The 23,349-nt window shown below is 52.2% G+C and overlaps 1 protein-coding gene across 2 annotated transcripts; it reads right to left on the reverse strand.

Moving 5' to 3' along the window:
• Positions 1-456: 456 nt before the first annotated feature.
• Igsf9 (immunoglobulin superfamily member 9) lies at positions 457-16,684 on the reverse strand. Of its 2 annotated transcripts, none has more exons than XM_076861922.1 (20): positions 16,607-16,684; positions 16,191-16,379; positions 10,495-10,647; positions 9,589-9,743; positions 9,257-9,374; positions 7,267-7,408; positions 7,010-7,155; positions 6,777-6,871; positions 5,489-5,629; positions 4,808-4,924; positions 4,486-4,636; positions 4,176-4,299; positions 3,765-3,940; positions 3,263-3,513; positions 2,969-3,053; positions 2,708-2,884; positions 2,398-2,440; positions 1,255-2,109; positions 863-990; positions 457-638 (listed from the first exon to the last, which is right to left on the reverse strand). In XM_076861922.1, the coding sequence occupies exons 1-20, from the start codon at positions 16,662-16,664 to the stop codon at positions 457-459; spliced, it is 3,486 nt and encodes a 1,161-aa protein (XP_076718037.1). In that variant the 5' UTR covers positions 16,665-16,684. The 2 variants fall into 2 exon arrangements, with proteins under 2 accessions (XP_076718037.1, XP_076718036.1); XM_076861921.1 differs by having other exon boundaries at positions 6,777-6,919.
• Positions 16,685-23,349: the final 6,665 nt, after the last annotated feature.

Raw genomic sequence — 23,349 nt, forward strand, 5'->3', positions numbered from 1 at the left:
GGAAACTTTGTATTTTCTCACAGCTTCTAACTTAATGGCTAGTCTTTAGTGGCTAACCTTAGTAGCTGAATGTACCCCATTCATTCAGAGAGAGTCCCTTTTTCTTTGAGGGTTCAGGAATTTCCCCACCTCTTAGATTGAAAGTGAAATAACATCAAAACATTTTTCAGATTTTTCTTTATTCATCTGTAAAAAACTTCATTCACACCACAAATAAAACACACACACACACTCACACACACACACGAGGGCAGACTAAGATCCCTGCTTCAATCCCCAGATTCACCTAGGGGGGTTAGCACATACATCTCAGACAAAGCTCCCCCAAGCCCACCATCAGGGTCAGTGCCCGAGCACCAAAGGGGCAGGGAAGATGCCCATGTTTGGAGCTAGGTCTCATTGGGGGCCTCCTTTGCAGGTCCATAGGCTTTTTTTCCAGCCTCACATTAGTGGTGTTCACAGCAGAGTGGCCTGTTCAGGGTGGGAGACTGGCTGTCGAAAGGCTGGTAGCCGGGCCCTAGTGGCATCTCTGCGGCGGCGGAAGGCTAGGAATTCCTCCCGCAGGGCAGCACAGCGGGCTTCAGGGCCAGGAACTTGGGCAGTGCTCAGGAGGCAGCCCTCCTCTGGAGTCTTTCCACCTGCAAGAGAAGATAAGGGCAGGACAATGAAAGAAGAGGCCTTGTGGTTCAGTGGAGGAAGGACCAGATGTGAAGCCTTTTGGTGCAGATGAGCCAAGGAAGCAAAGACACAGTCTGTGGCAGAGGAGCCTGGGATACAGGGCCTGTCTGTGCAGACGAGTCCTAAGGCGGCAGGGGCAATGTGGGACAGTGCAGAAGGCCTATCTTTCTGGAGATTCACACACCCAGCTCTGGCTCAGCTTCAGGCTGTGGCCGGGAGCTGGCCAGCCCAAGGTGCAAAGTCTCCAGCAATTCCATGTCTCCAGGGTACTCTGAGTCCCACTCATAGTTCTCATCCACAGATGTGTTCCTCCTGTTAAAAGGGACAAACATGTGGTATGGTGGAGTAACAGTGGGTATCCAAAAATGTCTAAACCCAGGGTCCCCAAACTCAGGTTGGGCCATAGGTTTTCTCTGCAAATCCCTGGGCCTCAGAAAGAGGTTCTGAAAGGAGACAGGTTCTCCTGGTCCCAGAGTGGAGTGGAGCAGGGAAGGTATAGGGTATTGGGTGGGGGGAAATGTGGGACAAGAGGACAGGACTGCGGTCAGGGCAAGGATGGGCAGGAACTTCCCTCACCTCTTGCTGACGGTCACCACATGCTCCCTTCGGGGCCACCTCTCAGGGCCACTGGCCCAGCTGCTGGTGTCTCCTGGAGCTGGGCTGAGGTAGCTGCCCCCTGCAGAGGGGGCTGTGGAGGGAGGCCGGAGGAAGGAAGCACTGCCCCGCCCACTGCTCTGGCTGGTCAAGCTGCCCCGAGGGGCAGCAGGGAAAAGGCCTGGAAGTAACCGTTCTCTCAGTGTCCAGTCAGTTGTGTAAGGGGACTCTGAAGTGGCCCCAACTCCTACCAGAGCCCCGGGAAGTGCTGCCCTGGAGGATACAGTAGGGGAGTCCGGAGTGCGAAGGAAAGACGCGGTGTGGCAGGGCCGGGTGTCCACGTAATCGGGGGGTGGCACAGGGACAGGCTCCTCAAGAGGGGGCCAGTCCCCATCCACATTCATCTCCCGGAAGAAGGGCAGGCTCAGGTACTGGAGAAGGGGTCCAGGACCTGGCAGGGGACTTGGGGGAGCTGCTGGAGGAGACCCCACGGGGCTGATGTCTGCAATACAGAGGGGCTGGGGTGCCCCACTGGGGCTGCTGCTACTACAGTCAAAGGACCGAGCCAGACGCTGGACTGAGGTCCTAGGTTCTGCCCGCTCCAGGTCTGACCTTTCTTGGGGGGCCCCCACAGTGGGCCCCATAACAAAGCGCCCATCTGGGCCCCGGCAAATGGGTTCCAGGGGTAAGGGTCCCCGGTTGGGTGGAGGATCCGGATGGGGGCTGGGGGGCCGGGCAGGCTCTCCCCAGAGCAGACTCTGGCGCAGGCTAGGGAGAGGGGAGCCCTGGAGCTTCAGCTTGGCCACGCTGTCAGGGCTGCTGGAGCCTGGAGCAGAGCTGGGGAAGGACAGGAGATCAGGGTCTGGTCTTGAGAGGTTTGGTGCACAACAAAGCAGAGCTAGGGAGAGCAAGTGAGGAAAGGACTAACATGGTGGAGGGGTGGGGGGAAGGTCCAGGCAACACTGGACCCGCCTCCAGGCTGGGGCTTCTGCATTCCTGTTGTCACCTCCCTCCAACTTCTGCTCCGGGTCCTCCCATCTCTCCCAAAGATACAAAAGAGGAAGCAGAGGATACTGTCCAGTACAAGGAGAAGACAAAAGGAAGTCAATGAGTGGAGGAACTTACTGTGGGGCTGACTTTCTGGGCGGAGAGAAGATAAGAGGTGGATCTGTAAGGGTGTGAGAACAGGAGGTGATACAGGCAAAACACAAGCCCCTCCGGGGCCCCAGGTGCTGACCCTCTCACCCAACACCAGTGGCCCAACCGAACCCCATCTAGCTGGAAAAGAGCAGGCAAGACGGGGTGCAGCGAATGCATGGGGGGGGGTTGTCCTCCTGGTGGGAAGGACTTCCGGAGGGGCAGGCCCTTCAGGTGGGCTGAACTTCAAGTGGCCAAGTGCTCTGCACCCACAAGACTGAGGGTGAAGGGTACCTACCCTGACGGAGGCGTTTGCGTCTGCGGCGGGCAGCCCTGCGCCGGTTCATGAGGCAGGCCGCCAGGATGCTCACCAGGACGGCCACGCCCAGGAAGCAGACCCCACCCACCACACCCGCCAGCACAGGTTGGGGCAGCAGGCCTGGCAGTTGCGTGCGAGATGGGTATACCTCCAGGCCTGGGTGAAGAGCCAAGAGGGAGGGTCAGTGAGCTCGGAGTTCCTGCAACCCCCCAGCACCCTTCTCCCCCCGCAGGTTCTCACCTGAAGTGGAGACGTTGGCAGTGTTGCTGGGATCACTGACATAGCTACCGGCAAAGGCCACGAGGCGGAACTCATAGAGAACATCCTGGGGGTGGGGATGGAGTGCCAGGAAGCAGATCAGGCCCCGGACCACCCACTTCAGCCCCATTGGTAAAGACTTTGCAGTTGGGGGGTAAGGATGAGGTGAGGAGGAGAGGTGAAGATGGTCAGATAAGGTAAGATAAGAGGTTAGGGGATGGAGGAGGACACTGGCCAAACCCTGGGAGGACCCTCACTGTACCATCCAGCACATACCTTGATGAGGCCTGGTACCAGCAGCTGCATCTCCGTGCCTGCCACAGCTCGGTCCAGCACCTCCCAGCCCTGGGAGCCTTGCCGTCCTTCCAGGACATAGCCATCCAGTCTCTTAGGGACCATTTCTGGGGGATCCCAATGCAGGAGTACCCCCCGGGGTGTCCTCACTGCCACCAGACTTCGGGGAGGGGACAGGGGAGGCAGCATCTCTGTTGGGGGCGGCCTGGGGGCAGCCGGTGTGGTAGGAAGCCCTGATTGGAGCAGATAGGCAGTTCAGGGATAGGATCCCCAGCATCCCTCATCCTGCCCCTGCCCTGGCCTTCCACAGCCTTAAGATACCCAATCATTCTGCCTGAGCCCTTCCACACCCCACTCCAGACCCCAAACTCCCCAACACCACCTTTGCCGCCTCCCCATCCCCAGGTCCCTTCCGTGTCTTGGTTTTCCCTACCAGCCCTTCTCCACCCTAGTCTCTGCTACTCTGGAACAGGAGCTCTCTCACCTTCTGGAGCAGACAAGACGATCTCACTGAAAGGCCCACTCCCCAGCTTGTTCTGAGCTAGGACGCTGAACTGGTACTGGGTGTAGGGCTGCAGGCCAGGCACGAGGAGGTGGGCATCCCCCACAGGGACTGCCAGGGACAACCAGTCATGATGGGCTCGGTCAGGACGCTTGGCCCTGGGGCACAAGGGGAAATGGGGAGCATCTCATGAACTAGGAAGTCCAGGAAGGTTTGGGGTCCAGAGATCTGACCTCCACCCTCCCCCTCAACTGTCCAAGGTCTGAGGACTTGGGCCCCAAACACCCAAGAGTCACTGGAAACAGGGTCAGCAGAGCTAGTTCATAACTAGGGACAGAAGAATGGGAGAAAAAGCAAACAGAGGTAGGGTGTAGGCCGTTGTAGTTCACTTACAATGGAGTATACCAGACACTGAATCTCTGCAGATAGCCACCATCAAAACCAGGCTCCCAGGAGACATTGGCACCCTTGGGCAAAGGCACCACAGAAACATTGGTGACAACGTGGGGGCTGGTGCCTGGAGAGGGAGGATGGTCAGGATCTTCAAGGAGGGTGAAAAGTTTGGGGAAGGCTCCGTTGACCCCCCACCCATTATCCCAAGGGTCCCACACCCACCATCCCCCATCTGATCCTCAAAAAAATGACTCCCCTGTCTGCCCTTCCACATAGTTTCCCCCCAGCTCCAGCCCATTCAACCACTAACCCAGCACGTAGACATTGGTGGTAGCAGCCACTCGTGCTACAGAATTGCTGGCACTACATTCCCAGCGCCCGTGGGCCTCCTTGGTCAGTGGTCGAAGAATGAGGCTGCTATTGCGGTCCACCTGGGCCTGGCCCGGTAGTCCCCGGCCCACCTACAGAACCACTGGTCAGCCCTGAGGACACACGCAGCCAAAGGGGCCACTCATCTCTCTAGGCTGCTTGTGTCCTCCCCGCCCTGCCTCCGACAGCCAGCTCCCTCCCACAAAATGTCCAGGGGCCCAGAGGCAGGGGAGTCCAAGAAAAGCAAGAGTCAGGAGCCTTACCTTGACCCAAGAGACAGTAGGAGGAGGGTCTCCTCTAGCAGAGCAGGGAATGAGAAGCTCCCGCCCTACTTCTTGGAAATATTCTTCCTTGGGGCGTTCTATAAAAGCTGGGGGAGCCTGCAGGCCAGATCTATATTAGGAAGGATTTCTCTTCCACAGGTCTGAGGTTGGGTACTCCCTGCCTCCAGGTTCCTTGCCACGCCCTATCTCCATCTCCATCTCATTCCTTCTGCACCTCTCAGTTTCTGTCTAGCACACACACTCACTCTCCCTCTCTGTGTTCCCCAGCAGGTAGGGTTGAGGGGAAATGGTGTGATAGATAAGGACTGGTGGCCAGGCAAGACTCTCTGGAGATGTACAAACCCCTGCAGGGGGGGCCCTGCAACTCCGGAAAAGGAGGCAGCCTGGTTAAGTTGGGTGAAAGGTGGAGCCGACAGATATCTCATTTTGTGAATGTGGTGCAAAGTTGATGGACCACCTCCCAGCACCATTTTGCAAAAACCTGTGGGTTGTATCTGACAACTGCTGCTGTGGCCACCCGGGAAACAGGGACTTGAAAGCCCCTTCCCACATACCTGCCCTACCCCCCATCCCATCAGCCTGGCCTTCGCTCACATCTTCAGCTGGCTCAGCTACCTGAGCCACTCCTGCTGCAGGCTCTGGACCTACCCTGGGCCTCACCTTGAGCAGCACACGGGTCACAGGGGAGGGCCCAGCAGTACCAAGGCTGTTGTAGGGGGTACAGGAGTATTCTCCCAGGGCGTCCTCATTCCCAAGCGCAATGATCAGTGAACCTTCTGTGCCCTGGGACCAGCCAGGGAACTGGAGGGAAGAAGAGATGACAATTTCAGAAAGAAATTCAGCACAGGCAAGGTGGTGAGGTAATACCCCGGAGAGGGACTCCATGACTCTAGGTGTAGCCCCAACTTCTCTCTGAATTCCAAACCTCCATTCCTCTGCCACAGAAGGACCCCTGCCAATGGATATGAGGCTGTGACCGCACAGCTCCAGGGATGCCACAGAAAACAATGAGAATGAACCCCCGGAAGTGAGTTACCCAGCGCTCCCTGCCTGCTATAATCTCACCTCCCTGTCCTCCTTATGCTCCACCGCTAACTTCAGCATAAAGCACCCCCATCCTCCTCAGTAAAATGTGATCCCTCACTTTCCCGCACTCCCCCTATCCCCCCAAATTAGGGCCCAACCATCTTCCTGTCCTCCAGCTCCAACTCCGTAATCCCTTAACTGAACCATTTCTACAGCCTCACAACCCCTCTCCCTTCTACTCCGTCGGACAAACTCAACTCCTAATCTCGGCTCCAATGCTATCTCCCATTATTACTGAAAAAAACAACTTCACTGGCTCCCACTACCGTAAGACTTTAAAAAAAAAAAAAAAAAAAAAAACAATGTATTGAGTAGTACTATTGTAAAAACCCTGACGTGGTGATTAAAAGATGCAAGGAATTTACAGTCTCTGCAGACAAACAAAAGATCCAATCACCCTGGGATGAGGTAATATAAAGGGCATGCGCAGTTTTTCCTTTTGGCCCCAACCTGTCTTTCCAGGTTTCTCTGCACCATGCATGTCCCTACAGGTATTGCAGCCACCACCAAACTGCCCAATTCATTATTTCATAAATGCACTAAACCATCAAGTCTTTGGTTTCTACAGGGAATGACCATCCCATCTCCAAGGCCCATCACTGAAGTCCCAGAATCCACGGCTGATCTATCCTCAACCAGGCCTAAGGGGAGGTACTTAACTGCATCCCTGGCCCTATTGCTATCCCACTTCCCCAAGACCGTGCCTTCCTTCAGGATTTCCTGCTGATCCCCACCCAACACCTGCATAGCACCCAGTAAGAAGTTTAGGTTCAAGGAACTGAATTAAACTGAGCTGACTCTATCTATTCCATTTGGTCTTCTGACCAGGATCACACCAAGTCCCCCCATCCCAAGCCTGTACCTTGTCCAGCTGCAGGGCTTGCCCATCCTTTGACCAGCTGACAAAGAGCAGTGGGGGGTTGGCACGAACTGGGCACCGGATCACCCCCCGCATGCCTATGGGCAGGGGTGTCTCTGGAGGCATCATTGTCACCTGGGCTGGGTCTGGGGGAAGCAGTGACAAGTTGAGAAAGGGCTTTGGCCTGGCCCAGGGGAGGGGAGCAGGCTTGGGAAGGAAGTGGAGGTCAGGCTTACAGAGCACAGTGAGGTAGGCAGAGGCTGAGGGCGGACGCGGGAGGCCATTGCTGGGCACACAGGTGTAGCGACCAGCATCATCGGGCTGGGCAGCCTGCAGTCGCAGGCTCCCATCCACCAGGATCCGCACTCGGGATTGCAGGTGGCTGCAAGGCGACACGTGTGAGGGAGGGCCTAGGCCTCGCCCAGCCAAGGGTTCCCTCAAAGACGGCTCGCCAGCTCCCCACCTCCACTGCTCCAAACGTGGGTCAGCTCACCTAATGTGAAAGACATTAACGCCATCCAGGAACCAGCTGTAGGTGAGGTTGGCGGGGTACGCCTCAGCCTGGCAGGCCAAGGAAACATCCTGCGAGGCATTGACTGTGCTGTTCTTGGGGGGCAGCACGATGACAGGGGGTCCTGCAGGGGGCACAAGAGGAGAGAGGTGCTCTCAGCCCACAGTCTTCCCAGACTCTTATTCTGTTACTCTTCCTTGACTCCTTCCTCTGAAACAGAGGGCTCTGGAGATCTGAAAGGGAAACTTCCCCTATGCATAACAAAAACCTCTCCCTGAGCCCTGTTCCTCTTCCCAAATTCTCCCTCTTCCCCCAGGGGTAACTTCATCCACCTGTGTGTCAGGGTGTGGGGAGAGTCCGTCTGAACTGTTAATTTACCCTTTCTTCCCTACCCATCACATCTTAAGTCATATCCATGTCTCCTACCCTAGTCCAGATACCCCATAGCTCACCCCAAGATGCCGCAGCCACCTGGCTCCAGGTTCTCCCGTCATTGCCACGCTAATGGCCACTCATACAGAAAGGCCCCCTTCAGCCACAGAAGGCTTCTGCTCCAGAACCCACAGCAGCCCCTGACCCCTGCCACACTGAGCTCACCTTTCTTGACCTAGTCCTGTGGGTCCCATGATCTAAGCACTCCCAACCTGGCCACCCACCTTTTCATACATCAACCCTAAAAAACATCATCAGGTCAAGGTGACACCTCACCAGGCTCACTCCCATCCGCCTCTGCTCTCTGAACTCCTAGGGTCTGGTTCATCCATATACCTCTTACAGAACTGTCTCTGACTGCTGCAGCCTGCTGCTCGCTACCCTTCCTTGGCCCCACTGCGTAGACAGACAGTAACAAGAGGTAACGATAGCAGTCCATGCATATAAAGCATCTGCTGCAGGTCAGCACTAAGTACCTAGCACTTTGCCTGTTCATCTTACTAAACTCTCACAAGAACCTTTGCAGTAGAAATTACTGTCCCCCCTTTTTAGCATAATTTTTATCATTATTATAATATTATTTAATTCTGAGGATTGAACCTGGGGATACGCTACCACTGAGCTACCATCCACAGCCCTTTTTCTTTTTTCTTTTGAGACAGGGTCTCACTGAGTTGTCCGGGCTGGCCTCAAATTTGCAATCCTCCTGCCTCAGCCTTCCAAAGAACTGGGATTATAAGTGTGTGCCCCTGTTTCCCTTTTGTAGCTGGAAGAAATAAAGGTTCAGAGACAAAGAGATTGTGAAGTGACTTGCCCCAGGTCCCAAGGGAGTCAAGATTCACATTCAGGATTTCCTGAAGCCAGAGACTATGCCCTTAACTATCACCCGGCACTGCCTTTCCCGTGGTACCATGGAAAGCAATACTCCCACAGTCCCACAGGTTAGTCTTATTTTTCCCCAGGTAGATAAAAGTCACTCTGAAGGTGGACTCCAGACTTCACATTTCCCAGCTTTCCTTCTAAAGGGAAGGTCTTGGCCAGGATTTACTATGTTCTCCGCTGAACCTAAATGAATTCTTATCACAGTCCTGAGCAGTGGATATGAACTACCACTGAGCTACATCCCCAGCCCTTTTGATTTTTATTTTGAAAAAGGGTCGTGCCAATTTGCAGAGGCTGGCCTTGAACTTGCAATCCTCCTGCCTCAACCTTCTGAGTAGCTGGATCACAAGTGTGTATCATTGTGCCTTATTGAGATGAGAAAACTGGGGCTCAGGAGGGTCACCTGGTTCACAGTTTGACACTGGCACCCAGGTCCTTTCTACTATGTAACACATTGATGAACACTAAGTATTTATTTGTCCGTTCACTGATCCAGTTAAAATTAAGATGCTTGTTTTAGAGTAACAACTTATATTTGGAGCCCTCTCGCCCTGCACAGATCCTCCCTCAGGCAGAATCCTCCTCCCATCCTGCTATGTGCCTTCCTAGCCATAGGTCACCTAGGTGTCCCTGGTCCCCAGCCCTCCCATCAGAGCACCTAGCACCAGCAGCTGGGTGGAGTGGGTGATGCTGCCCTCGGTGCTGGAAGCTTCGCAGGTGTAAACTCCAGAGCTGCCCCGCTCTACCCTCTGGATCCTCAGTGTTCCGTTGTGCACCTAGGGAGGGAGGGAGAAAGTTCCCTTCCTGCTGGGCCAGCCTCAGAGCCTGCACTTCCCAGGCTGGCCAGCAGAGGGAGGCAGAGCTTCAGGCTCGGTGAAGCCAATACCAAGCCCTCCTGGGAGCCCATCTTCCAGCCCAACTTTGGCCCCCTCTGTCCTCCAGCTCTGCTCCCACCTTCCCCTCACACTCCAGCTGGCCCACTCTGCCAACCCAGGTACTCAATTGCACCTGACCAAGGTCCTGTCCTCGGAGCTTCCAAGTCACTTGAGGTTGGGGGCTTCCCTGGGCCACACAGCGCAGGGTAACTGGCTCCAATTCCTGCACTTCCAGTACTGGAGGAGGTGTCTCCTGGAATTGAGGGGGTGCTGTGGGGAAGAAAGGCATCAGGAGCTGCCAGAGGGGTTATTAGCCCAAAGAGCAGTGTCTACGTCCAGGGAAACAAGACTACTCAGGACAGCAGCCCTCAGCCCACCCAGCTTCATGGGAATCCCAGCTCCGGGTCACCCTATCTGCTGCACGGGGGACCAGGTAAGAATTATACCAGGCCATCCCCACACTGGCCTGGGCTGAGCACAGACTGAATGCGCAGGGCCAGGGGGGGAGCTAAATGTTCTGGGAGTCAGTCTTGGGTCCTAGACTCAGCTCAGATAATAACCAGTGGCATCACCCATTTCTTGGTCCAAGTCTCACCTATGAAACAGAAATGATCCTAAGCTCTTCCTTTTTAGGGGTGAAGGAGAATTAATGAGGCCCTAGGTGTAATGAGGTTTTGAAAACATCAAATGCTATATGTAAGTGAGCTGCTTAACTCAGGACCTAATACTGCCCTCTCCCCCATCCACTATCCTGGCCAGAGATGCCTAAGGAAGGAAGAGGAAGTGGAAGTTCCTGACGTTGAGACTAAGAGGCTGATTGGATTTAGATTTGAAGAACTGAAAGGGCAGGAATGAGGAGGGGGATAAGATGCAACCATGAAGTGAACAAACAAGGAGTGCCAGACAGGGTGGGGCACTGCAGCCGCAAGCACGCACGTCCCCCTTCCCCTTCTAACATCATCTAGGGTCCCCATCATTCTCCTCCCCTCCCCTCTCCACCACCTGCTCCCCAGCTTCATACAATTGACTGTCAGGTGCACCCAGGAGCCGTTAGCAAAATCCTCTTCTGGGCTGTGCTGATCCAGGAAGAGCACGCGGCACTCGTACCAGCCCTGGTCCTCCACTCGGAGCCCCTCGATCCGGAGAGATGCTCCTGTCTGCAGTCGGACTCGTCCTGGAGAAAAGCCCTGAATCAAGTTGTTGAAGAGACCCCACGGGAGCCCCCAAACCCTAGTCACACTGGCCATTTTCAGAGGTCAAGAACAGTCTGTCTCTCTGTCACTCTGAGAGAGCAGGGTCTGCAGAGGCACAGATGGGATTAGGGTCGTGAGGGCAGGTCCCTTTGTTCAACTTCTGACTGCTCCTGTCTGTCAATAGCTGGTACCCAGTCCAGACAAAGTGAAAGCCAGAGGGGTGGCTGGTGGACAGAATGTTCCACTGAACTATACCCGGCTCCCAGGACTGTTGGGAAATGGGGTTTGAAGAGGCAGCACTCGGGTCTGCTCTGGATTTCTACAGGATGGTCCCATCCCTGAGCACTTTTTGAAGGGGGAAGGCCTGGGCTCCCAAGGGTACTCTTCCTTTCAGAGGACTCTGTCCCTGGAAACCCCGGTGGTAGCTGGGGCCCTAGCATGGACCCAGGCCTTGCCTGCTAAAGCCCCTAATCCCTCAGGGCTATTATCAGCTGCCTAAGCGCCTTAGGGTGGCCAGAGTCCAGCCCAGCCAGGCAGCAAAGTCAGCAGCCCCCTCACCCCGTCACGTCCATGCCCCAGGGCACTGCAACCCTGGCTGACTGACCACATGTAGTTCCATAAAGCCACACACCACAGCACAAGCAGATACTTCATTCCCATCCCGAGTAAGCATCCATGGCTCAGTGCCCACCCGCTTCAGCCACCCTCTCCTGATGGACGCCTGCACTCCAGACAGACTCATGAGGCCCTGCAGTGTAGCCCAGGGCGATAGGCACACGCTTGGGAGCCAGAGAGAGCTAGACACAAGCCCAGTGCTGCATACTCCTTTGGGCAAGTCGCTTAACCTCTGCCAATTTCAATTTCCTCATATGTAAAAATGACAAAGTAAAAAAAAAAAAAAAAAAAAGGGGTGGATGGAATTGGAAAAGCCAATCCTCTGAAAGGAAAGCAGCCAGCATAGTACCTGTTGCTCAAATAAAGGGTGTTTAACAAATGAACAAGCTCCAGATTTGAAATCGGAACCCTGCCCTCAGTCCTGGCCCTATCCCTTACCTGATAACGCATCATCTCATTTTTCTCTCCCACATCACTGAACTGTGCCACCGTGTGCCAAGTCACCCTACCAGAAATCCAGTCTAACCTAGATTCTTCTATCACCCCTAACATGCGCTTGTTCATTAAATCCTTCAAATCCTACTACTTCACTTCCTTCTCTATCATCTTCATCTGAAGGTCTGCAGTATCTCTCTCCTGGGTCCTCCAGGCTCCTCCCCTACACTCACTCCCCAGCTGCCCACCTTCACCTCCGATGTGGAGAAATGTTGTTTGTTTGTTTTGCAATGCTGGGGTTCAAACACCAGGGCCTTGTACGTGCTAGACAAGCATTCTATCACTAAGCTGAACCCTAGCCCAAATTTTGTAAATTTCCTGGGGTATGTAAATGCAGCTCCAAGACAAGAATTGCGCCATCCTAGCCTTCTTAAGGGAAACCCTGGAGCTATTAGTGCACCCACCCCCTCCAGCCTGCTTCCATTCCACATCTAGAGTGACCAGACTAAAACAGAAGCTCCACCTGCAGTGCCCTTAATGCCACAAGAGCCTTCAAGTCGAGACTGGCTTGTGATCTTAGGCCACGTCTTTTTTCTTCCAAGAATGGGTTCCTGGGGTGTGGATCCTCCAGGAAGGGTGGACCCGCTTAAAGGGCTGGGTATTTAAATCTCCACCCAGGAGATAAGACAAAGCCTAGCAGGTAAATATTTAACATAATCATACTCTTCCACCCACCAGCAGATTCCTCAGTAACCCTCATCTGCCTGGCCACTAAGCGCTATGGACCAGCAGCCTGGGGCCCCTTTGCCCCAAGTGATGGAAGCTCTTCATTATGACAATCTCTGAGCTCCTGAAGAAGAGGGGGAAAGGACTGAGTGTTGAATATGGACCATGTAACAATGGCACTGTCACCATATTTAATCCTCCTGAGAATTCCAATGTAGATGGAGGAACCGATGTTAGGTTTCTCTCCAAAACCTCACGGCTAGTAAGGGACAAAGCCAATCCTCTGTCTCCAGTGTGCTTTCCACTGGGTGTTAGGATCCTGTTGCATAATCTATATATTCTCACTTGGGAAATGTTAGGAGCCAATAGCCTACAGCCCCAAATATCTGTTAACCAGAATATCCATGCAGCATATATAGGTCCTAACTTTCCTGGGAGATGGGACTGCTGACCCTGCAGAGATGCACAGGGGCAGGAAGATGGCCAGGGGAAGCAATCCTGGAACTCCTGAGTCCTGGGCCCACCTCCCTGAGGTCTGCTGTCCACACACAGGGCCAACCTGATGGACTTCAGATTTCCCCTTATACAGGGGTGTGAAGGAGACAGGGGCACAGTCTCTGTTCTCTCGGGCTCTCAGAAGGCAAGAAACCCACACTCATGAACATGGGCAGGTGCATGTGCACACATACAGAAATCCACAGAATGCCTCAAGTCTGCCCAGCCATTGAGCTAGGAAGCAAGAGGAGTAAGGAAGATGGAATGTAGCAGAGGGTTTTGAAGGATAAAAAGGTAGTAAAGGGAGGGACTAAAGGGGACAGGAGTTCTAAATGGAGAATGAAATACCTTTTTTATCTTTTCATTACCAGGATTGAATTCAGGGGCCCTTAACCACTGAGCCACATCTCCAACCCTTTTTATTTATTTATTTATCTATTTATTTATTTATTACCAGGGATGGAACCCAGAGGTTCTCAACCACTGAGCCACATCCAAGCCCATTTTGTATTTTACTTAGAGACAGAGTCTCTCTCAGTTGCTTAGGACCTTGCTAAACTGCTGAGGCTACTTTTGAACTCTTGATTCTCCTGCCTCGCCCTCCTGAGCCACTGAACTTGGCTATTTTGGGGATATTTTTATTTTTTATTTTGAGACTGAGTCTAAGTTGTGATTTTAATTTTTTTTTTTTTTTTTTTACATACTGGTAATTGAATCCAGGGGCGCTTAATCTCTAAGCCACACCCCCAACCCTTTTTATTTATTTTTTATATTTAAAATTTAATTTTATGTATGTATGTATGTATGTATGTATGTTGGTATCCGGGATTTAACCCAGAGGCGACCAACCACAGAGCCACATCCCCTGTCCTTTTCATTTTTTTATTTTGAGACTGGGTCTCACTATATTGCTTAGTACCTTACTAAATTGCTGGGGTTAGCTTTGAATTTGCGATCCTCTTGCTTCAGTTTCCCAGACCACTGTGGTTATAGATCTGTACCACTGCACCTGACAAAATTTCTGATTTATGTATATATATTAAAAAAAAAAACTCAGTCCCCTCTGCTGTGAAATTTCTTGAAACTCCAACCCCCACCCCCGCAAAAAAAAAAAAAAAAAAAAAAAAAAGCACAAAAGCCCATCCCACAAATTGGAAAAGTTGGTCTAAGATCCATCCTGGGAAAGCTGGTGCAGACCAAGCCCAAGCCCAGCCTGGCTTTGCCCTGGTGCCTGGTCTATTTCACATGAATGCTCCGTAGACATAATAACCAATTTAATCCTACTATTAATGCTTGCTTGTTTTATACTGCTCTTTTACTATTTTTGTACTAGTTTATAAATCTGGTTTCCTCTGCTAAATGGCGCCTAGAACCCCCAAGATCAGAAGCTCTCCCTTCAGCATGATCCCTGAAGCTCTCGTCTCCCATGGTTCCTCACACATTCTAGGCCAACAACCTCATGCCCAGTCCCAGGCCCATCTCCTCTCCGCTGGTCCAGAGGGTTTATGACAGAACAGCATTGTTCTTAGCAACCTCCACCTCCTGTTGCTTAGCAACTGCAGTTCCAAGTCCCCTACACAAAGGCCGAGAGGCCCCTTCCACACTGGGAGGCAGTAAAAGGGTTAATGGGCTCAGGGGCCTCCCTCTGGGGTCCTGACTCCAGGGACCAGCTCTGGCTGACTGGGAGCTCCAGACTGGTCACAGGCAGGGGTAGGAACAAAGGGAGGAAAGCCCCCAAAGTCACTGCCTAGGGCCCTTGCAGCTCAAGGAGCAGCAGAGGGCCAGAAGGCACCCCCACAGGTAGACAGGGTTGCTAGCCATCCAGTGGCTTACCTGCCTGGTACCCCCAGAAAGGAGAGAAGCTGGCAAGAAGGAGAAGCATTTCACGTCTACCTGGTGGAGTCCCAGGGAAAGCCCTTCTCCCACCTCTCCTCCACCTCCCCCTTGCCTTGCCCTTAGTCAGACAACATTCTCAGCCAGACAGCCCCAACCCCCCAACCCCAGGCCCTGGCAGGCAGAGACAGGGAGGGAGGGCTGGTGAGCACAGCCGTTTTCTCCTCCACTTTGCTAATTGGGGGCCCCTTTCATCAAGTCCCATAGGGCTGGTGTAGACACACACACTCCCACCAGGCTGTTTGCCAATAACTGCCCCCAGTTTGAAAATAAACTCTTCCCTTCTGCGTGCGGCACCTGCCTGCCCTGCCTCCCCACTCTGCTCAGCCCGCCCCGTGGCAAGAGCCCAGCCAATCCCCGGGCTTCCCTCAGGATTCAAACCAAAGAGGGAAAAGGTGGGGTCTCCCCATCAACATGCTCCCAGGTAGCCTTTCCTGGTCTATTTCACATGAACGCTCCGCAGACAATAATAGCCCTCTCTTACCCAACAGCCCAGACCCTTAAGACCTTCCCATATGCCCACTCAACTGTTCCGATTTAAGCTCCATCCAGGATTAGGAACAAGTCATTTTGGGGAGTCAGCTGGGAGAGAGCAGAAGGCTCCAGAGAGGCCACACACTATTCTATACAGGGGCCACCAGAAGCAGCAACCCAGTCAGCCCCATCCACTTACTGACTTTTGGGAACAAAGGACCTCCCCAACCCCAACATGCTCTTCTCTACAGAGAATCAGGCCAAGCCCACGCTACAGAAGCAGAGAGGTCATAGCCCCACCCACCCTGCGGGCCCATGACTCCCTAGAAACCTGCAATCCTCAAATTAGTATTTTGGATAGTGAGGGAGGGGGAAGGGAGCTAGCAGACAGTAGAGCCAGGGACTAGGATAAGGCTAGGGGGGGACATCACAGAAGGTCAGAGTGGAGTCTGGGGGGTTTCTTTTTTCTTCTTCTTCTTCTTTTTTGGCGTGTGTGTTGCTGGGGATGAAAACCAGGGCCTCACTCATGCTAAGCAAGCATTCTACCACTGAGGTACATCCCCAGCCCGAGTCTAGGTTTCACCATGAGCTCTAGGAATAGTGATTAGAGAAGAATGAACCTTTGGAACAGACCATGTGGAATGCTCAATAGCATAACTGTAGAGTATGTGCACTGTGTGTGTGTATGTGTGTGTGTGTGAGGGAATGAATCCTTCAATGAATTAACAGTGCTTGGGAGCAGAGCTATCTTGTTAAGTAGAATAAAGGCAGTGGAGCTGGAAATGAGACTGGGCAGGGACAGAGCAGTTCCTAAGAGGCCTTGCCCACCCCCAGTTCATCTTTATTGGTCATCTGTCCCTCCCTCCCATCTGAGGTGAGTGCTTACCCACGTAATCAGGGTCAATTCGGGGAGAGTAGAGGCCAAACTGGATGAAGATGGGAAGCAGAAATCCAAATCGCAGCCACTCGATGACATGCAGAGGGGGTCGGCCAGCTGGGGGCAGCAGGTCACAGCCCAGCACTGCACTCTCCCCAGCCTGGCCCACCACAGAGACCACCTCAGGCTTCCTGCGACCTACATGGTGGGTGGCATGAGGACACAGCAGGCGACCAGAGTGAGAGCTGGGAAGGGAGGTTCCGTCAGTATCTCTGTAGGTTTCTCTGGACTTTGGGTGACTGGAGGAACTCCCAGACCTACCCTTCCCCTGCCCTCACATGCTCAAAGAACCCCTTGGGAACCACCCCGACACCCCAAACCCCACGACTAACAGAGAGTTCTTGAGTTCCAGGGGTCCAGCTCACCGTCAGCCCCCTGGCTGATGATCAGGCTGAGGATGGCCAGACTGAGGCACCAAACCATAGCCCAGCTGGCCTGCTCACCCGGCCCCTCCCAGCCACAGGAGCCCAGATGGAGGGGCCGAGGGAGGTCCACCACCCGGGGTCAATCCTTCTGACCAGCCTCAGGTTAACAGGTTTCAGCTCTCTTCTGAAGTTAGGGCTTAGCTCAGGTAACACCCAAGGAAGCTGTTCTCTGGAGAACCAGCCGATCTAAAAGCAAAACGCAGGACAACATGCAGAGTTTGGTCAGCAGTGGAGCCCAGAAGAAACCCACAGTCAGAGAAAGGCACTTAAGAAGGAGAGGAGAGAGGGATGGCAAATAAGTGGTGAATGGTAGGTACCTGGGAACAGACCAAAGAGATAGATTTTTTTTTTCTTTTTTTCTTTTTTTGCTGTCCAGGGATCAAACCCAGAGCCTCACATATTCTAAGCCAGCACTTTACCACTGAGCTCTATCTCCAGCCCTTTTTATTTTGAGACAAGCTCTTGCTACATTGCCCAGTCTGTCCTTGAATTTGTGATCCTTCTCCCTCAGCCTCTTAAGTAGTTGGCATTACAGGTGTGCACTACCATGTCTGGACCCAGCCTAATTTTGTCCTCCCCCTCCCCCACCCTGGGGATCAAACCCAAGGCCTCATGCATGCTAGGCAAGCACTGTACCACTGAAATACATCCCAAGCTCCAAAACCAGAGATCTTGAAGCCCTGGGAATTAGTTGCAGGGGGAATTCAAAGAGGATGAGGGTGTGCTGGGCAAAGAGATGACCCAGGTGAGGAAGTGTCAGGGGTAAGCACAGTTGGAAAGATATTACGAAAAGCAGAGGAATCCTGGGACTATCTGGTTTACAATGTTCTCAGCAAACTGAGCCAGGAGAGAACTGGGAGTTTCTATTACCCTGGGGAAAAAGTTTTCAGGGAAATATGGGAGACTCACCTCCCTTCTCTTTCCTCACTCTTGATGCTTACAAGGTAGTAGATAGCAAAACAGGAACAGTATTAATGCCCCCACCCCCAACTGTGACAAATAAGGACCCCAAGGATCTGTTATCAGCAGCAAGATAGCTAGTGTGGGACAAATCCTAAATTAAGATCTAGACCACTTACCTCCAAAGAAAATGCCCTTCAGGATACCCCTAAATAATCCCTTGCCCCTTTTCCCAGCCTCTATGAAGAGCCCCGGAGGCTGGGGAACCCCATGGCATCTTTATCCACTCAGCCGCGGCTTTGACAGTAAATCACTGGGAGAGGAGGAGCTGACTCCCCCCACCCCGCCGCTGGTATTAGGGGCCCAGGCAGAATCCTCCAGGTCTGGGCAGGTCCCAGGGCTTGAAGCTGGCGCCACTTGCTCTTCATGATGCTGCCAAGCAGCCCTTCTTCAAGTGCCTCACCCGGATTCCTCCCACTCACACCTCTCCAGTATCCTCAGGGTGCCAGGGTTTGCCAGGTACTCCCTTCCCAAACCCTTGGGGGCATGATCCATAAGAAGCCAAAAATGCCTTAGTCCCTAGGGTATACAAAATGAGTAGGAACTCTTGACCATCTTAGGGCAGTCACAGTGAGCCAGAGGGCCCTGCTGGAGGCCTGACAAATCCAAGTGGACTCTGCTCCAGGGCCTCCACCCCACTCTTGGCCTCACAGTTCCATGCTGGTTCTAAAAAAAATGTTTCCTATGGCAGTCTCCTCCTTACCTCTTCATAATGCCCATGTACCTCTAGCTCCTGGCAGTTCACCACACCACTTACCCTGTCTCCCACCGCCCTTAGCCTGCTCTCCCACACTTCCCCGAAAAGGCTTTTTTCCAAGGGTATAGTATGGGAACCCCCAGCTCTCTCCTGGTACAGTTTGCCAAGAACCTTGTAACCCAGGCATCCCCAGAATTCTTCATTTTTCCTGGGACCTTTCCAACTCCACTGGCCCCCATTTCCTCTCCTTCTGGGTCTCCCCACCTGGTACTCCCTCATTCTCCCAGGAACTCCCATCCCAATCATTCCTACTTCTCACAGTCCCCTCGAAATTCCAGTTTCTCACACCTGATCTCCAACTGCAGGAGGTCTTCTGCGATTCAAAATACTCCCTGATGGTCTCCCAAATCCCCATTCGGCCACCCACTTATCTTTTCCTAGGAATTCCCCTCCCTGGAAATCTCCTGCTTCAGCCCACAACACACTTCTGATACTCCGTGCTCAATAATTCCCTTCTCCCTCACATTCTCCGGCCCCCTAGAACTCTTCTTTTCTTTTGGAACCCACCCAGCACTCCCCCACATTATCTCCAGAACTCCTCCAGTTCCGGGGAACCCCTACCCATGCACCAAGAATTCCACTTTACTCCCCAGAACTCCCCTACTTCTGCTCCCCCAAAGAATTCCACTTCTCTCCAGAGCTCCCCCGCTTCCCCCTAACTCTGCACCGTTCCCCCGTGCCCCCGCCGGCACCCCACTTCTATCCCCCAGGACACCCCCGCCCTCACCTGCTCTGCACCGCTCGGCTCCGCTCTCGCAGCCACACAATAGGGGGCGGACCCGCCTCCCCGCCTCGGATGCCCGGAGCGCCTCCCGTCGCCCTGGAGACCGCCAATCCCCCCCCTCCCGCGGTGGCCAATTGGAGCCAACAGAGGCCAGGCTAGGCGGGCGGGACCCCTGAGCCGCCTGGGAGTTGTAGTTTCTGGAGAGAAGGACTCAATGGCACGTGGGCTCAGGTCGCCCCCTCGCGGAGCTCTCTACAACCAAGAGTGGGAAGGCGGGTACCCGCTTCCCGCAGAGAGCCAGAGGGGCGGTCAGGATAGACCGGTGCCCCTGGGGAGACTGAGCCTTTGCAGGCTCCCTGCAAGCCCAGCTTCCTTTGTAACCTACCTTCTACCCTCTCCCGACTCCGAACCCCCGCGAGCCACAGAGGCAACAAAGTGGAAATCTGAGCCCGAGGGCGGGAGCACCAGGCGGGGAGAGCGACTGCCCGCCCTTCTCCCAGGGGATCCACCCAAGTCCCGGGCTCATCCGATTTCCTCCCCCATTCCCATCCCCACCTCCACCTATTTCCTCTCTTGCCAGACTGGAAATACCTGTCTGCACTGGCGAGCTCCCAGATGTTGCCCGGGCGCCTCCCATGTGTGCAGCTGCAGGAGGCTGCGCTCAGAGCCTGGGGTTGCCAAGTCAGCTCTGCAAGCAGCTTCCAACACCAGTGACCCAAAGAATCAGGCCCAGGGGGAAGAAATGACAGGCCATTCTGACAATAGAGATTGAAAGGGGAGGAATGAAATAAAGGCTCTCCTACTGAACCCTTGTAGGGTGCCAGACCCTGGGACTAGATACTTTATAACTCATGTAATCTGCACAGAAACCCTGAGAAGTAAGTATAGAACCACTTGACTAAGGAGAAAACAGACTCAACCAGAAACATGCTTCTTAACCAAGCACAGGCAGAGTTGTGTTCAGACCCAACCTGGACTTCCTTAGACCCACCCCTTTGGAGACTTCACCCTCAGACACACACTTATCTCACCCCAGACTGAAATACTAGACTGAAACTGAGAGAGCTGATTCATAGAACTATGGCTGGAAGATCAGTAGAGACCCAGTAGGATGGACTGTTTTGGACTGTTGACCTGTTAAGGCTGGGGGTTTTTTTGTTTTTTTTTTTTTTTTTAAGAATTTTTTTTTTTTTTTTTTGAAAGAGTGAGAGAGAGTGAGAAAGAGGGAGAGAGAGAATTTTTTTTTAATTTATTTTTTAGTATTTGGCAGACATAACATCTTTGTATGTGTTAAGGCTGTTTTGCAACAGAATCGCTACCAATCATCCCTCGTGGTGGCCAGCCAACCCCAATCTGTTCACATCCCGGGCCAGGAAGTTCAACATTGCTGTGGTATGCATTCTATCTTCAGTGAGCTCTGACTGCTGGAACATTCTTCTAAGTGTAACTGTCTGGGTGCTTTTTGCCACAAGATGGAAGTGTACTTGGGGGAGAAGACTGGGCATGGTCTCTTCCATCCTTTCTGCAAAGGCTCCTAAAGTGGCAGCTTTGCAACATTACTTTACATTGTAATGGACTGCCCTACCATTTTGTAAGACTATAATGAAAATGTGTTAATGTTTGACAAGAAAGTAAGGGCAGAAAAGATGGTCATTGGAAGGCTTTTTGCCTTCTTGGCTCCTCACCAACTAGCAAGAACCATCTTCCTCTCCCACACTAAATCAGCTTCTCTGGTCCCAAAGTTTCATTTCTGCTATTTCCAGTAGTTTTTGGAGGATAAATTCATGTCATTTGGACATTAAAATAACTTTTTTAAAGTAATATTTTGAATTGTTTAAAAAGTTTATGAGATGCTCATGTTTTTCTGGGAGCTTATTTTGCGAGTTTTATTGTCATCATTTTCATTTGAATATAATGTATATTGTAAAGATTTTTTAGTGAGAAAAGGAATCTAACCCTATAACTTGTTCCCTGTTTCCTCACCACCCTAGAAGTGAAAGTGGGTAAAAAACTAAAATTAAAGATACATTTTAAAAAACAGTCCCTTAAGTTAAAAAAGTAAAGTTTTTCCTCTAGCTTGTGCTTGATTCATTGTCATAATTCTCTGAGAAAGTTTATTCAGCCTACTAGGATTCCACCTGATCTCAGTATCAGCCAACTCACATATTCTCAGTTTGCTACAAGAATATGAGAAAATGGTGATTCGAGGGATGCTGTTAATCACATGCCCATGAGCACAGGTCCTCTCACGGTATTAGAAAAGAAGGTTTCCCATACTTGTCATTAACTTTGTATATGTGTGTCTCTTGTTCCAATGAGACTCTAAGCTCCAGAAGTACCCAGAGTCTATTAAAAGAGCCCCTGCTGACTCTTCAGCCTGGTTTGTCACCTACCCCTTTATCAGAGTGTGCAGCCTTGCAGTCCACAGAGTCACTGTGCTCTTCTTTCATGTGTTAAGTGTTTTAGCACTTACCTTCTCTCTAGCTAAAATGACCTTTTTCTTCCTTCCCTGGACTCACTGCTAATCACAAGTCAAAAATTCTGTTGACCTGTTAACCTCCAGAATGGTGGCTCCTCCCACCATTCTGCATCTTCTCCAGGTCCCTTGGCACCTCTCATATCTTACACAAGTTCTTTGTGGGCACACAGAGTCTATTCTGTCTCACCAGTGCTAACTCAAGTCCCTGACACTTAGTAGGTGCTTAGATACTCCCTTCCCCAAGTTTACTTTCACCTATTTCAAATGGTGAGGAAGATTTGCAAACTATAAAGTGATATCAAGTGATAATTATCCAAGTTTCTAGTAAAGGAAGAGGCCTGGACCTCTCTGAGCTTATATTCAATCTTTCTTGTGTGTGTTTCGTGTTCCTTTTCTAGGTGTTCTGGGAAGTGTGAGGGTCTCATCCCTCTCCATTCAGAGACTAGATGTGAGAAGAACAGACTTTACCAACTCCAGGGAGATCCCTGGGCCAGCCCATCCAGGGACCATTCATTCCTTTATTGACTTTCTGTGTGCCAGATTTTGATATACATGAGAACTGGGCTGGCTCTCTGTGTGCCTGATGGACTCCAGGTGATTTTTTTCCAGGTAGTCTCCAACCCTATAATGGCATCTGCTAGGATAGATAAGAAAGGAGCCAGAAGTATTTGGGGTTGCAGAGCTTTGGGGAATCAAGCATGCTCAGGACCTAAGGGAGGCACAGAAGACTGGCCTCAGACCAAAGACTGTCTTCCAGAAGGACAAGGGTTCTTACCCTTGGACAGCAGAGTGGATCCGTTTAAAAATGTTAGGAGCTCTGTGGGGACTGGTTTTTCAACCTCACCACCTCCTACCAAAGTCTGGCAGTTGCATAGACAGGATCCACAAGATCTGATCTGAGGTATGATGGAGACAAAGAGTGGCACCTCAAGCTTAGGGGAAGAATTCAAACTGATCCCTGGGTTAGGGAAAGAGCAGGGGGTGGAAAGTAGGCAATAACCCAAAGAAGACTCCATAGAGAAGAGACATGGAGATCTATAAGGAAGGAACAGACAGACAGTGGTGCCAATCACAAATAGAAGTCAGTGGTCCAAGAACTCCACCAACAGAACGGTCACCCCTGTGAGGAAGGTATTAGAGGCCCAGAGCAGCTGGCATCAGAGAAACAAGAGAGGGCTCCAAGCTCAACTCCAAACCAGATAGGACTGAACTGAGGTCCTTCCCATCCCGCTGTGGGATGGCTTCTGGATGAGAGCAGGGTAGGTGGAGTCATAGTAAATCTATTCGACAGGATGAGAATGGGGACAGAAGAGAAGAAGAACCAGCAGAAATAATTCCACTTTTATTCAGGATTGTAAGGTCCCGAAATTCTCCTATTTAGGAGTCACGGGTTCAGTTAGGTAAAAAGGACTCTCTCACTTGTCTCCCTTAAAGCACGTGTGTTGGTGGAAACGGGATGGGCAAAGTAAAAGCAAACAACACCTCACATGGAGTGGGTCTTCCAACTCAGTCCCCAAGGGCAGGGGAAAAGCATGTGGGCTTGGAGAAGGATCTAGGATGCAAAGAAAAAGAGAAAGTGGTTTTTGCTAGAGCAACCCATGAGGACAAAAGGACCAAACAAGGCTCCCCAGAAGTAGTGGGTACTTTATTTGATTTTATTGCCAGGTGGTCTTCTCTTGAAAAAGATGGTCCTTTGAGTATCCACCCCTGAGAACCCCCGCTTCCCCTCTGCCCAGCAGGCCATAAGATCCCCAGAGCTGGAA

This window comes from Callospermophilus lateralis, chromosome 7, assembly GCF_048772815.1.
Source record: "Callospermophilus lateralis isolate mCalLat2 chromosome 7, mCalLat2.hap1, whole genome shotgun sequence".
In the NCBI taxonomy this organism is placed as follows: Eukaryota; Metazoa; Chordata; class Mammalia; order Rodentia; family Sciuridae; genus Callospermophilus; species Callospermophilus lateralis.